The 14,403-nt window shown below is 38.3% G+C and overlaps 1 protein-coding gene across 2 annotated transcripts in view; it reads right to left on the bottom strand.

Annotated features, from left to right (window-relative positions):
• grik2 (glutamate receptor, ionotropic, kainate 2) overlaps nt 1-3,517 on the bottom strand; it is a 161,547-nt gene extending 158,030 nt beyond the window's left edge. For both annotated transcript variants that reach the window (XM_017479112.3, XM_017479123.3), the window contains exons 1-2: nt 3,426-3,517; nt 498-886 (exon numbers count right to left, since the gene is read on the bottom strand). In XM_017479112.3, the coding sequence (XP_017334601.1) occupies nt 498-633 (136 nt within the window). In that variant the 5' untranslated portion in view covers nt 634-886; nt 3,426-3,517. The remainder of the gene's footprint in view (nt 1-497; nt 887-3,425) is intronic.
• Nucleotides 3,518-14,403: the final 10,886 nt, after the last annotated feature.

The raw sequence follows: 14,403 nt of genomic DNA, 5'->3' as shown, positions 1-14,403 counted from the left end.
CCTGTCTTTTAAATGGCTGTCTATAACTCTGAAAGATATTGTAATTCTATAATAATTATATACAGTAAGTCTGTATGATTTCTGCTATGAGATTTTTTTTCTGATTTCTTTTAAGAATTGTGGAACTTGCCTCAAATGCATTAAACTTCATCAGCACCATAACCACTAACAGTGGGAAAACACTATAGCTAATAATAATCTAATAAGTGAAAAAACATTGTGTGTGTGTGTGTGTGTGTGTGTGTGTGTGTGTGTGTGTGTGTGTGTGTGTGTGTCCAAACTAAGTACTGCCATTCACGACGATGTACTTTGTAAATAAATAAAATATTAATAACAGATAAGAGGAATGCAAACAGGTGTGGAATACAAGCACAACCTGTTACAGTAACAGTATGTGAGTGGCACAGCAACATGTGAACTGGGAAGCACCGCGAACTATGGCGACCAAAACAAATCGCCGTCGTGGTGAGTATTTACTTACAGAAGCATGCTCTTACCGAATCTTAAAACATGTGGCATCCCGCGAGAGTATCCCACACATAACAGAAGCAGCAGAAGGATCTTGACGGATCGCCTGAAGCTCGCATGAGTTATCAACGGGGAGGTAATCTTCATGATGCCTGCAATGTACATCGTTTTAATTCCTTTGGATTGCAAAACTCCCCACAGAATTGCTCTTTAGTCGTCTAGGAGGGGTGAAGGCCAGCGCTCAGAGATCACGGCATGGTTACGGAGGAGTCGCGCGCTCGCGTCCCGCATCCGTTTCCAGAAAAGCGCCGCGTGTCCTTCCTTCTCACTGCACCAAGGAACGGGCTTCCGACTCGGCGAGCCTCGGGCCATCCATGTCAGACGGCACAAATCCAGCCGAAATCCATGCGCGAGCAGCCTGAAAGAGAGCAACGAGAAGGATATTGGAGATCCACTAACGAGCCGCGTGATTCAGCGCGGACCGCGGGAGGTGAGAGCTCTGCGCTTGAGCTCTGCTCGCTCGCCTAATGCAGGCGCTGTGCTGCACTGCTGCGCACCTTCTGACGTCGAGCCGAGATCAGCGGCGGCATGAGAGGCACAGCGGGAGACACCGGGCATGTTTAACTGCAGCCGATCACCACACATCGATCCGCCTCCATAAATCAGCCCCAAACACGGCGCTTTTCTGCCGCGTGCCTGCCACCAAATGTCTTCGCTAATCTCGCAAATTTTCTCATCAGATGTGGTCCCCTGAATCCAGCGTGTCGTAAAGCTATATATATCGATCTGTGGATTTTGGATTATAGCCTGAGACCCGTAAACGGGTCCAGAATAAAGATCAAGGGGGAAAAAATCAACAGTTTGTATCGGGGTTGTTGTATTGTTGTACTCTGGAGATATTCGGCTATAAGCGACACACAGCACGCGCGTTGTTCACGGACATAAATACTCCCGTGTTTGTAATGAATAGGCTTTTACTGATTCTTTACTGATTGATTGTAGAAGAGTTTGGACTATGGTTAAGATATGTTGAGTAACAAATAACGGAATCAAACCAGCTTTTATAGTATGTATATATATATATATATATATATATATATATATATATATATATATATATATATTGCCGCAATGTATTAGCAAACATAATGCACTTAATATTGGCAGTCATACTTTTGGATTTTCTATGTTGTGTGCTTTCCTTCACATTACTTGACCTGCCCAGTTTACTGAGAGATGCCATGAGTATAGGCTACTTTTATACTGTGAAATATAAACTAGTATTGCAGGCTTCCTAGTTTTGTTCGACATGTATCATTGGATGTTTGAGACTGAGATGTATTAAATGATGTAGTTAATATATATCATGTAAGAATGCACAGTCCGTTTATTAAATTGATCAAAAGATTTTAATTCCGCCTCCTTGAAGGGCCGAAGGGATTTCAGCACCATGGACAGCGATGCGCGGCCTAAAGCGAGACAAACGTGATTATACTGCCGAGCAGTTAGATACAATGTTCTGTGTTTTATAAAAACCACTGCAAATATAAAATGTGATAAGTACCGAGTTTATTCCTTCGACCAAACATATCGCTTATTAACACAGGCCTGTTTCTGTGCGCGTCAGGAACACGGATATGACTGAGAGAGGATTTCTCAGCTGTCACTTCGTTCTAGATAGATATTTCTGCTTGCACTGGATCCAGTGAATGGAAGCCTGATTGATTATTTGTATTAACATGAATTGCGAATATGCACTGTTATCAATTGCCCATATTCCTGACTGGCCTTGTAGGATATTTTTCTGCTTTCTCGACGCATTTCACACCGCCTGAGACCTTGCACCTAAAAGGCTTAAACAGCCATTTGATACATATAGCATTTGAAACCACACAACTTAAAGCTTGTTATTAGCAGCAGCAGGCATGCAGCATTTAAAAGCCGTCTTTCTTTTACTTATTTATTTATGTATTTATTTATTTATTTATTATTTTCATTTCCTCGATCGTTTAAAAGTCCTCATGCATAGGCTATTTTCCTCTCGAGTATTGAACTTTTTTACTGCTCTAATGTGGACTCTAATGATTTAAATCAAAACATCCCAAGAGAGTGAAGATTTTCCTCAAAGTCGCTACTTCAGCTTTCTTCTTCCTTCTTCAATACAGCAGTGAGAGCAGAGACGAAACGCGCTCGTGTTGGAGCGTCCATAAATTATACCTATTTTCAGGGAACTGGCACACAACTCCTATCATATCATAACTTTTTGCCTCACATCAAGCCCCACTACCGCTCCAATTAAAAGCACACGCTTTAGTTGAATTTCTGGCCAGCCGTCTTCATGGCGAATGGCTTTGACCTCGACGCCAAAAAAATATGCCTCCTGCTTTTTATCAACTTTATCCCAATAGATTGGTTAAATAAGCAGGGAAATTCGCATATCTGCACACAGGTTCACTTTTAGTGGATTAGATATGGATCGTCTAAGCAGTGCCGCGTCGCTGCGCTGACAGTCTGTATAGGTAATGGTGAGTATTTAATGATCACATCCTATTTTCTCAATGCAAAGGATGTTTATTTATTTATTTATTTACTTACTTACTTACTTACTTACTTTTGGGGGGGGGGGCTGATGATGATAGGGCATCACCAACTCGGGGTCACGCAACACTGGCACTGGTTATTAACTATCAATCATAACCGTCCGAGATATTTAACACGTCATCACGGAGAAAATTTGTCCGATCTAGGTCAGAAGTTTCAATCCAATTCAACTGTGCGTCGTTTGGGTTTTTTTTTTTTGTTTGTTTTTTTTCGTGAGGTTTCAAACCGCAACATGAGTTACCGGATCCCAAAGGCGTCGTTCACATTTGTAACATTTTTTTAAGAGTCCCACAGTGAAAACTGTCACCTCGTGCAGTTCTAGCGGAATAAATAACGGGAAAGGAGTAGGCACTTACCTGCTTTGGCAGAAGCCGCGCGAGCTGGAGTGCAGTCACAGAGCCGGAGGAAGTAGTTGAGCTGTTCCGTTGGAGCGGAGAGGAAAGCGCGCGCTAAGGCTGCTCTCTCTTCTCGCCGCGCGGCCCGTGGACAAGCCACGCCCCCTGTCGGTCAAACCGCACTCTGCTTAAAGACACGCGGAGACTATCTGGGGTGCGACGCATCCTCCGGGTGTCTTACTATCAAAACAGGACAATTAACCCGTTGTTGTTGTTTTTTTCTACACGTCATTTTAGGGATGAAATATTAAAATGTGATAACAGATTTTCTCCCTTTTATGTATGAAGCGTAGGGGTTGATTCTTAATCTTAACTGATCTGCATTTAAATAATATATCTACTATTAATGTAATAGTATGATATTCAAATGTATCTAAGGAGAGAAAAGGAGAAGTCTCTGGAACACAGAAGACAAAACAAGGTAGTGCCCTGGCATATTTGTGGCAGGAGGGCAGTTGGTGAAAAGTAAATTGACAGTCATGTCTGATTTGGTCCTTGGTGCAAAATGAATGTCCCTATAACAGCATTACTGTATTGAGTTCCTAGTTGCATTATAGTTCGTCATTCTCATGGGATCTGGTCAAAAAGCACAGCTATTTATGATTTATTAAGTCTGCATTGCAGCAGGTTTCCTCAGGGTTCTCCAATTTTCTCCCTGCACCCAAAAACATATCATATCAGTTGGCCAAACTAAATTGCTGTAGGTGTGAATAAGTGTGTGTGTGTGTGTGTGTGTGTGTGAGAGAGAGAGAGAGAGAGAGAGAGAGAGAGAGAGAGAGAGAGAGAGAGAGAGAGAGTTGCATACAGGGTGTATTTCCACCTCATGCTCAGTGTTCTCAGGATAGGCCCCAGATCCACCACGACCCTTAGGAAAAATTAGGTACAGAACATGAACAATTAAATGATGTAAGTGTATCTAAGGAGAGACATGGAGAACTCACTGGAACCCAGAGGACTCAAAAAGGGAAGTTAAGCTATAGTTATGATAATTGGCTGATTCATATGGTAGTATATTTTTGTATGCTCCTTTTGTTTTCTTTCTCTTTTAAGTAAAGTGATCCAAAATTTCTGAAACAGCTAAAAAAAAAAGTGTGCATTAAAGAAAGTGAGGGAGAGAGATAGAGAGAGAGAGGGAGAGAGAGAGATGGTGGGAGGCACTCTCTTTGCCTCTTTCGTCTCTTTAATTACAGCCAGTCTTCCATATCGGAGAGGAAATTAATTATTCACCTAATCTGCCGGAGGAAGTAATACCCAACCTGCAAAACACACACACACACACAAACATGCACACACACACACACACACACACACACACACACACACACACACACACACACACACACACACACACACACACACACACAGACAGTGCAACAAACACCAAGAATGAAAGTATGAGCAAGTTCCTCAGCACCTGCTTACATAGCAGCCAACCAGGGCTGAAAGTCAACCAGATTAACCCCGAAACAGATTAAGCAGCATACAAAACAGGCCTAAGTGCAACATTTTAATACATGAATGATGTCTGGGGAAATGCAGGTCTATGGGAATAGCTGTTTTTTTTACACTACTTCAGTTTTGTGAATATGAATTCCAATGTGGTCTTGAAATTTAAATTATTTAAATGCAAAAAGATTATTTAAAACATACAAGCTTGCTACACTCTGTTACTACCAATTCAAGTACAAAACATGATATTATATTATAAGATAGATATTATAAATATAATATGTGCTATTATAGGAAAACAATGAATAATGAGGTGGTGTGATGTGGCCAAACGGCATGCAACCCAAAGCTAATTATTTTCTTATAACCATTCCCCAAAGTGTTTTATTCTTCTAGCATCACACCAATTTGCCAATGATTACATTTTCTTAGCAATTAAAAGAGCCATGTCATACATTTGCCATGTGATGGTCTGGGGTCTCATGTGGGGTGAATTCCCCAGAATACCCTGACCCTGAACAGGATCAAGCTGAAAATGATGATGAATGAATGTCATACTTTTTATCACTTTATAACTACATTTAAGACTGTTATCACTTACATTATAGCAAATAAAAAGTGTCATCCCCTCACCAGCTTCTCTTCACCAGCTTCTCTTTTGTCTTGTAGACTCTCCCCACGGTGGAAAGCTTACTGTTTGTTACAAAGCACTGACACTGGAGATTCTTTGCATAAATATTAAATAAACATCTCCTTACAGAAAACATTGTTCTTTGTTAAACAATGTTATTTCTTTTATCCATTTATTATTACTATTATGCAGAGTGTCTGCCATACAAGTGCCTAAATTAGCTGTTACTGTAGAAATAATATGAACAATCAGATTTGAGAATTCTAAAGTTCTGTGGTATAAAATAATATATCTAACAATGTAATAGACGTTTTCCTTGGCTGACCTGCTCAATGGCTGGTTGTTAGTACAACAGTGGTTTCTTTCTTTTTCAGGATGTTCCAAATTGTTGTATTGGCTAAGGCCCAATGATTGTGCAATGGCTCTGAAACCCAGAGCTCAAACCAAGAGTAGACACTCAGAGCTATTCATTGTTTAAACAATCAATTTAACAGGGTACACCTGGGCAACAAGAAAAACTTGTCAGTCGCATGTTCAATATTTTTGATCACTTGAAAAATGAGTTGGTTCAAACCAAAGGTGCCATGTTCTAAGTTGTTTAACACATCTAGATGTCATCATCTAACATATTGCCTCATATTCATCCTTTGATAGCAAACCCAAAAGTATTTAGTGTACAGCAAAAACAAACAATTAGCCTTAACATTTATTACTTTCAGAGAGGGCTGTATCTTGTGTCAGTTATTTATACATTAACGTCATTACAACCTTTCAGCTGCTTTTGATGTGGGATGGTTTTAATAAGGCCTTTTGACAGCAGAATCTTCTGTTAGGTCTATAATGAGGCCTGGGTGCTTACCACTGGCCCACATGAGGACAGAGGTGGAGCACCCTACAGTCTTTATCAGCTCTTGCTCTCACAGCCTGTCATGCCTCTTACTGGAATGTGTCTCCTTAATGTTACTGTGGAAACAGTCAAGCACTATGGGTGAAAGATAGATCTTTAGATGGCAAACCTGAATACTCACCTAGCACCTCTACACATACAAACACACTCAGAGTACCATGTTTTATTAATAACAAAAAAATAATTACAAACTATTTATTGGTTACAATGTTGTATGATTATCATAGAGATGAGGCAAATGTCCTTTAACTGTACAAAGTATGAGAAGTACTAGGTAGGAAGCATTCCACAATGTTCTTTAATAAAACATAACCAAAACATCAACCACATCTATCAGTGATGTATTTGTCAATGATTTTTCCTTTGATAGATGATAGACTTTTCATTCCTCCTGCCTTCATCCATCGTGGATATAGTGTGAGCAAAGGCAGAGGCATCATTATGCATTCAGTAACGGCTATGCACTGATGCACATCACCAATAGTTATCAGTCCTACATTCACAGCTCTGCAGCACTGTATTCTGCTTTCAGGCTGGATGTAAGTGGCACAACATCTACTCATCTCTAATTCAAGCTTCAACAGAAGAATCATTTTTGTTATTTATAAAGTAAAGTAGGAGTTAATGCTCCAGTCTTTCTCTAGTGGGACACTGGCTGCTTCTCCTAGTATTTCATAATTGTCTTGAAATGCATTGCACTTTAGTAAAAGAACTCATAGGTAACTTACAGAATGTAATTAACTTGCACACCGTATCTACAGCTCAGGTACATTATATCATTTTGTTGTTATTGCTGTAGTGCAAACTCCGGCAAATTATTATTTTGTATTGCAGAAATTAATAATAAATTCCCAATACATACTTATTGTATAATATACATTGTTCATGCATGGTGGTACAGCAGGTAGCATTGCCACTACAAAGCTCCATGATCTCAAATTGGATCTTGAGCTCACATTACTGTCTGTGCAGATTTTCTGTGTCCTCTACATGTTCATGTAGATTTCCACTGGGTTCTCCGGTTTCATCCCATCTTCCAAAAGTATGCCAGTAGATAGATTGGCTACTGTGAATGTGTGAGGTGCACTGCGATGAACTGGCATTCCATTCAGGGTTTAATCCTGCCTCATGCCCAATGTTCCTTGATAGGCTTTTGATCTACTGTGACACTGAACAGGATTAAGCAGTTACTGAAGATGAGATAGTGAATGAATTCCAAAATAGGTGACAACATTTTTTTTGGTAAACAGAAAAGCCAAAAACTCTGAAAAACCTCTGTGCACTTGGTCTCCCCATCTCCAAGTAAATGTGAAAAATTGGCAGGGAATAATATATATATATATATATATATATATATATATATATATATATATATATATATATATATATACATATATTTATATATATGTTGACTATTGATTGCGGATGTGAAGCAGCTGCCTTCAAGGCTTCGGTTTATGTAATTTCAGTTCCACTAATTCCGACTTAATCACCAGAGCAAAACCTGAAGTCCCTGTAAGACTAAACCCACCAAACCAATGCTTTTAGTGAACTACTGAACACAATGTATAGTTTAAAATAATTTGAAATTTGGAAGACCATATTTAGAACAAAAGTGTTGTTTATTCTCTGTCAGAATAAAAAACCAAGCTCCTCTGGTTTGCAACATCACTAATTTAATATACAGACCATGTCTGATGATCAATAATATTCTATGAGAGTGAAATATATTCTCTAGATTCTCTGTACTTATAGGAGTATTACACAGGGTGGGCACAAAGTCAGGAACCAATGGGAATATGTTAAGTAAATATGTCAATCTGAATATGTTGTTCAAAATTAGCAGAAAAATGATAGAATGGCTGACAAAATGTGTAGTGTGTAAGGGTGAACATGTAGAGCATATGTTGTAGATAATAAATATAGAATTAAGTGTATGTAATTTTATTCTTATTGGTTCCTGATTTTTCGGACACCCTGTAGAGTCAAGGACCAGTTTGTGACTAACATATAGGCATAATATATGCATTTTAATATGATCACTCAAGAAACCAATGACCAATACAAGTTTGGACTATAATATATATTTCCTTTCACTTTAGCCAACAATGTAATTGCTCCTAATGAGAATAAGGGACTACAGCCATATTTGACACCAGTATCCTTCTTTCTTGAAAAGAAAAAGTTGGGGGGGGGGGGGGGGGGGGGGTGAAGAACTAGAAAAATTATATATTTTTTTCTATTTTCCATTTGCTTTTTGTCACCCCCACCTCACCCCGCTCAATAAAGCAAAATTAAAGGTTTCTTCCCAGTCTATAATTAGTCGACCCTGACTCTAATTAGAAATGCTCTGTGTGTGGTGCCACTTCATACGAGACCAGATGGAATATTCTCTTTTGTTCTCTTCTTCTTCACTGGAGGTGTCTATAATAGACTGGTTAAGAGGCACAGCAAGATATATCAAGACACAGCACTGGGAGAAGGAGAAAACAGAAATTCTGACCATGAGTCTGGCCAGCATGAGCACTGTGTAGCATTATGTAGTCAGGACCACACACAGAAAGTCTGAAGAAAGGATCCATTACAAAAGATAGACCTTCTGAACTCTGAACATGGATAAAAAACTTCTCATTGCCTTAATGTCCAAATAATAGAGTGGCATAATCACTTAAATAATAAATAATCACTGGCATAAATAATCACTGGCATGTGGGTAAACAAGCCTAAGGCCCTTGGATTGGTGTCTTAATCAAAATTCATTCATTTTCCACACGACTCACAAGCTTCATTAAATCATATCACCAAGTGATGTGACACAACCTTTAGAGAAATGTCAGAAAATAACACTCCAAGAAAGAATCTTCATTAAATTAAGTTTGACAAAAAAAAAACCCTCTTCTGTTTCTTTCACATATTTGGACAGTGGAAGACACAAAAACAGAAAAGGGTGATTTTTTAAATTATTATTATTTATTATTCGTTGCACATGTGTATTAGAAATGTATCACTACACATAACCTGATGTAGGTTGGAGCTCTGTTATGTATTGATGCAATATCAACCTTCAATCACTAGGTTTTCAGGTTGCAATATGCAAAATGTTCCAAAAGCTACGAAACATTCCCCCAAAAGAGATAGGGTTTCAAAAAGAATCTGTTCCTCAGACAAGAAGAAAATTACACTGAGAGACTTTGAGAGAGACTTTGATCAAGAATACAGGAGATAGGCATGGAGTAAAATGTTGAACCAGAACAAATTGCCAGCGGGTAAGAGGGTACAGGAGGCATCAAAATGATAGCCAAAGTGCATTTAGCTACAATACCAAAAACGGCTGAGTGGATAGAAGAGCAATGGGAAAGGGATTAAAAACCTATCGATCTAGCACTGCAATCATGCCCTCACATTATATGAGCCTGTGTTTAATTCAGGTTTACACTGAGAAGAGATTGAGGTAAAGAGGGGGCACTTGGGAATGAGGTGTAGAAAGAGATAGAATACAGCAGCAATGTCCTGACGAATTGCCTCCTGCATCTAGAGTCAATCCTATCTGATCTACTTCTCTACCTTAAAATGTTCCAACACACACACACACACACACACTCTCAGAGATGACTCTAGACTGCAGCAGCCTCACCAATAGGCAGTACACCATTCGCATGAAGGGACATAGGCTCATTGCCAGAGAAACAACCGAAAAATAGAAAAATTGGTGGAAAAAAATTCTCTGAAATGATTATTTGTCTGTGTACTCAGAGTGAAGATCACTTTGAGCTTATATGCTTTCAGATATGCTTTCAGCTCGGGTAGCAGCAGCCATCACTGTGAGCTGGCTGCACTGACAGAAAGGAGCTTTGTTCTTGAAGAGAGAAGTTTGATGCACTGTTCTGTGGTCACTGTGATTCTGTTCTGTACTCATATCTGTCTCTAACAATACCCTCTTTCTTTTGTTCACTGCTGCTTTTTCCTCTATGTATCCACTGATCAGAGACACACCATCCTTTTCATTACTGAAATACTCTCAAATGGCTTCAAAACAACACTCATGAGCAATCATATTGCAACCTTCTTGTAATGCCTGTTTACCATACTGTATGTATAATGATCAATCTCAAATACACTCTGCTACCTAATTATTTTCCCTTTTATTAAAGCTATCCAGTACCAGCAGTGTACAGTAGGATACATCATAACCACATAAAGCGTGTGCTGAAACTAAAGTGATATTCATTTTTGTATATCACCTTTACAAACAAAACAAAATCACAGACATCAGTGAGTAAATCCGCAGCAAAAAAGCCAAGGATGACTGGGCAAGAATAAAAACACTTCAGAAGGAGGAATAAGCGTTAGAAGTGACCAAGTCTCAAGGCAGGCTGTCTATCATGCTCTGGCTGGCATTGGGATAATAGGTTCATTCTATATTAAATCAGTTTACTCAGTTTAAATCAGAATCAGTTTACATAATACATAAGTTATATGATAGAGATGAGCCAACTAATATACTTATTCATAAGTCATTTGTGTACTGTAAGCAATAAGTACAATACTGATTAACATCCCAAAAACCCAACAGCAAATCAGAAAGCATAACAGTAAACCTAAAAACACAATGGTAAAACTAAAAACTCAACAGCAAATAGAAAATAAAGCAAACCCAATGGCTGACCCATTCGGTGTCTGTTGCTCAGTACACCAGGGCTTTCGTTTTTTTCTAGGCATTCCAAATTGTTGTATTTATTGTCTATGCCCAATGTTTGTCCAATACCTCTGACCGAGTTTCTCTTTTTTCTTGGCTTCAAAATGGCTTGATTTTCTCCTATAGACAGCTCCCTGATCTGCATGTTGACTTATCCTTTTTAACAACAAATGCAGTCTTCACAGGTGAAACTGAAGGCTAAAACCAAGAGCAGATTTTCTCTTGAGAAATTTATTGTTTAAACAATCAATCTAAAAGGACACACCTGGGTACCAAGAAACACCTGTCAGTCACAAGTTCCAATATTTTTTGCTTGGCTACAAATTGGGTGGTCTGATACAAAATGTGCTATGTTCTATGTCATTTACATATAAATACCACAAAATAAAAGCTGAAATTCTAAACCCTCTTGTCATGTTCATCTTTTGATTTCAAACGCGAATGTCTTCAGTCTACAGCAAAAAGAAAGAAATGACTTGGCCTTCCCATTCCAATAGTTTCAGAGGGGGCTATAGATCTATCCTTTATAATGGTTAAAATAACAAAGACCTGTTTCACAAAGTGAGTTGAACAAACTCAGTGTTGCAGAGTACTGTAAGTTTTGAGTTGACAAAACCAAACAAATCCAACCCTGGTTAATTAAGGTTAACAGGTTCATGTCGCTGGTTATCAATTTTCTCAGTCAAGCCAGGTTTTAACTCTAAATCGAGGTTTACTCAGAGTGCGCGTGCACATAAATGTCAGACGTTTGCAGTAAACAGCCAGTAGCATTCAACGTGGAAAAAAACAGGTGTGCATACTTCCAGTTGAAGAGCAATTTAAACCTACACTAACCACAAAAATCATATCATTGTGGCTGCCAAAGATTAGGAAAATTCCTGACTGAGTAAATGTGTAAGTCCACTTTTATAGGCTCACAATGAGAATAAATGGATTGAAAACTTATAACCCCAACATATTTCATGCCAGTTTCATTTAATATAAATTATTGTAATTACATATTAATAAATAAATATAAATTTGTGACATTATATTAAGACAGGAATAATGCCACCACATGACATTATGTATTACTCACAAAGAACCGCAATGCAGTAAAAGCAATACATACAGTTTGCGGTACAGTAAGAGCAGCTTCACCGCATTAGATTTTTAATGTGTGGCTGAAGAAGATGGCAAAGATAAACTATACCGACTGCCCCAAATCTTTTGTATAGATGGTCATCGGGAAAAGCAAGATGATTGTGTCTGTCTCTAAAAGTTATTTCCCTTCAAAGTACCTTTATTATTTGCACTCCGAGCTACACAAACCTTGTAGCCACCTCTTCTGAGTTTGAGTTTGGGTTTGAGCTTTCTTACCCAGAATAAAACCTGCTCCATAGCAGGTTAGGTTGTAGCATAAGTTACCATGTTGATGAAACCCACTAAAAACCAATCCACCTTGTTGAGACCGAAAAACCAGAGTTTGCTCAAACTAAACTCAAACTTACCTTGGTAGCCAGCTTCGTGAAACAGGCCTCAGCATACCCAAAAACAAAACAGCAAATCAGAAAACACAAAAATCCAACCAAACAAAAAAAAAAACATCATAGCAAATCAAAAACACAACCAACAACAAAACCAAAACCAGAACAGCAGATCAACGACACAGCAACAAAACCAAAAACAGCACAACAAATGTGAAAACACAATAGCAAAATAACAAAGATATCAATGCTAACTCAATACAGAAAGGCTAGGTCCTTATTGAACGTCACATGATTGTTGCTAATTGGCTACAGTGGACGTCAGTCTGAGAAACTGCAGAAAACAGAATGTTTATATGTAGTTATTTTAGAAATCTTGTCAACTTTGCACAGCATTAATATGAATATGAGAATGTGGAATGCCGCCTAAAGGAACCCAGGTTATTCAGAAGAAGAAATTACTCCTCAATATAATAGCATAAGTAACTTCACATTAAATTGTTTTTGCTAGACTAACTAAATAACAGACTGAACGAGGGGGAGTGGTAACAACTACAGTATGGTTCTTGACACCTGTAACATATTTTGATCAGTTCCTTAGTTTTCACAGTGTTGCTGTATGATTTGCCATCAGCACTAACCTGGATATGATGGATCTGACATAATCAATAATATTGCTTCAACCTACTTCAAAATGTACACAAATATTGGACATATGACAATAATATTTACTCACACTTAAGTAGCCATCAATTGGAAGTATAAATAACAACAAGAAATTCCTAACATAAGCACTACTGGAATACCAAGGACAGTTCCAACACCATTCCTGATATTGTATCTACAGTAAATATCCTTCTATAGTAGCATCATCAGGATCCAGCATTTGGCCTTTGTTCAAAAGACATAACTGTGAAAATGGAGTCAGGAAAGAAGTCTCACTCACCAAGCATTAGTCATGTCAAAGTGGTGACCCTGAAAAAGGCTGATGCAGGAGAGGTCCGGATTGAAATTCCCTCCACATCTTTCCTCTCTCTAGCACCTTGGCGAGCCGCCCCCTGACAGATATTGTACAGGCAAGAGAACCGTAAATTGCTTCACTTTACTCTGCCTAAAACATTTATGACAGTGGAATCAGTCATTTACAGTCCAATATTGTTTTAAACTGATTTATATTTTCAGCGGCAAAATGAATTGGGGGGGAAAACTAGCAAGAGCTTTGGCTTTCAGTATTAAAGCATTTAGAGCTAGAGAAAAATACAGCTGATTTTTTTGACAAAAAAAGGAAATGACTAAAACAAATGAATTTTGACACTTCCTTCAATCTTTAATAGTGCAAATTATTTTAGAGATATGTGCATATGATTAATCTTCTTTCCATTAGAGATTGAATGACAGTGTAGTGAAGCATGAGATGTAATTTGCCAGGGTTCTGCTTGGCTATGTCAAATCTTAGTAGGCCTGATTATCAATTTCTTCTCCCATTCCAATGAAAATCGCAGAACTGTGATTTTGTCAGCAAATTTGGAAGCAGAATATTAAACAATGTTTTACAAATGTTTGTGCCTACAAAACATATTACAAAATCCTAGAAAAATACAAAATCCTAGCATTAACTTAGTAGCAATCAAATTAGTGCAATGTATTGTGGTACACAAGGATTCTGCAGTAAAAATGCATAGGCAGAACCAATTAGCCTCCATGACTACATGGCATATGTTGTACAGTATATTTACCTCAAATAAATGTAGCCGTGAAAATGCTAATAGTACAGTTAGTAAATTTAGGAC

This window comes from Ictalurus punctatus, chromosome 1 (genome assembly GCF_001660625.3).
Source record: "Ictalurus punctatus breed USDA103 chromosome 1, Coco_2.0, whole genome shotgun sequence".
Taxonomy (NCBI): Eukaryota; Metazoa; Chordata; class Actinopteri; order Siluriformes; family Ictaluridae; genus Ictalurus; species Ictalurus punctatus.
The sequence above is the reverse complement of the archived record's forward strand: the minus strand, read 5'-3'. Positions and strand labels throughout refer to the sequence as shown.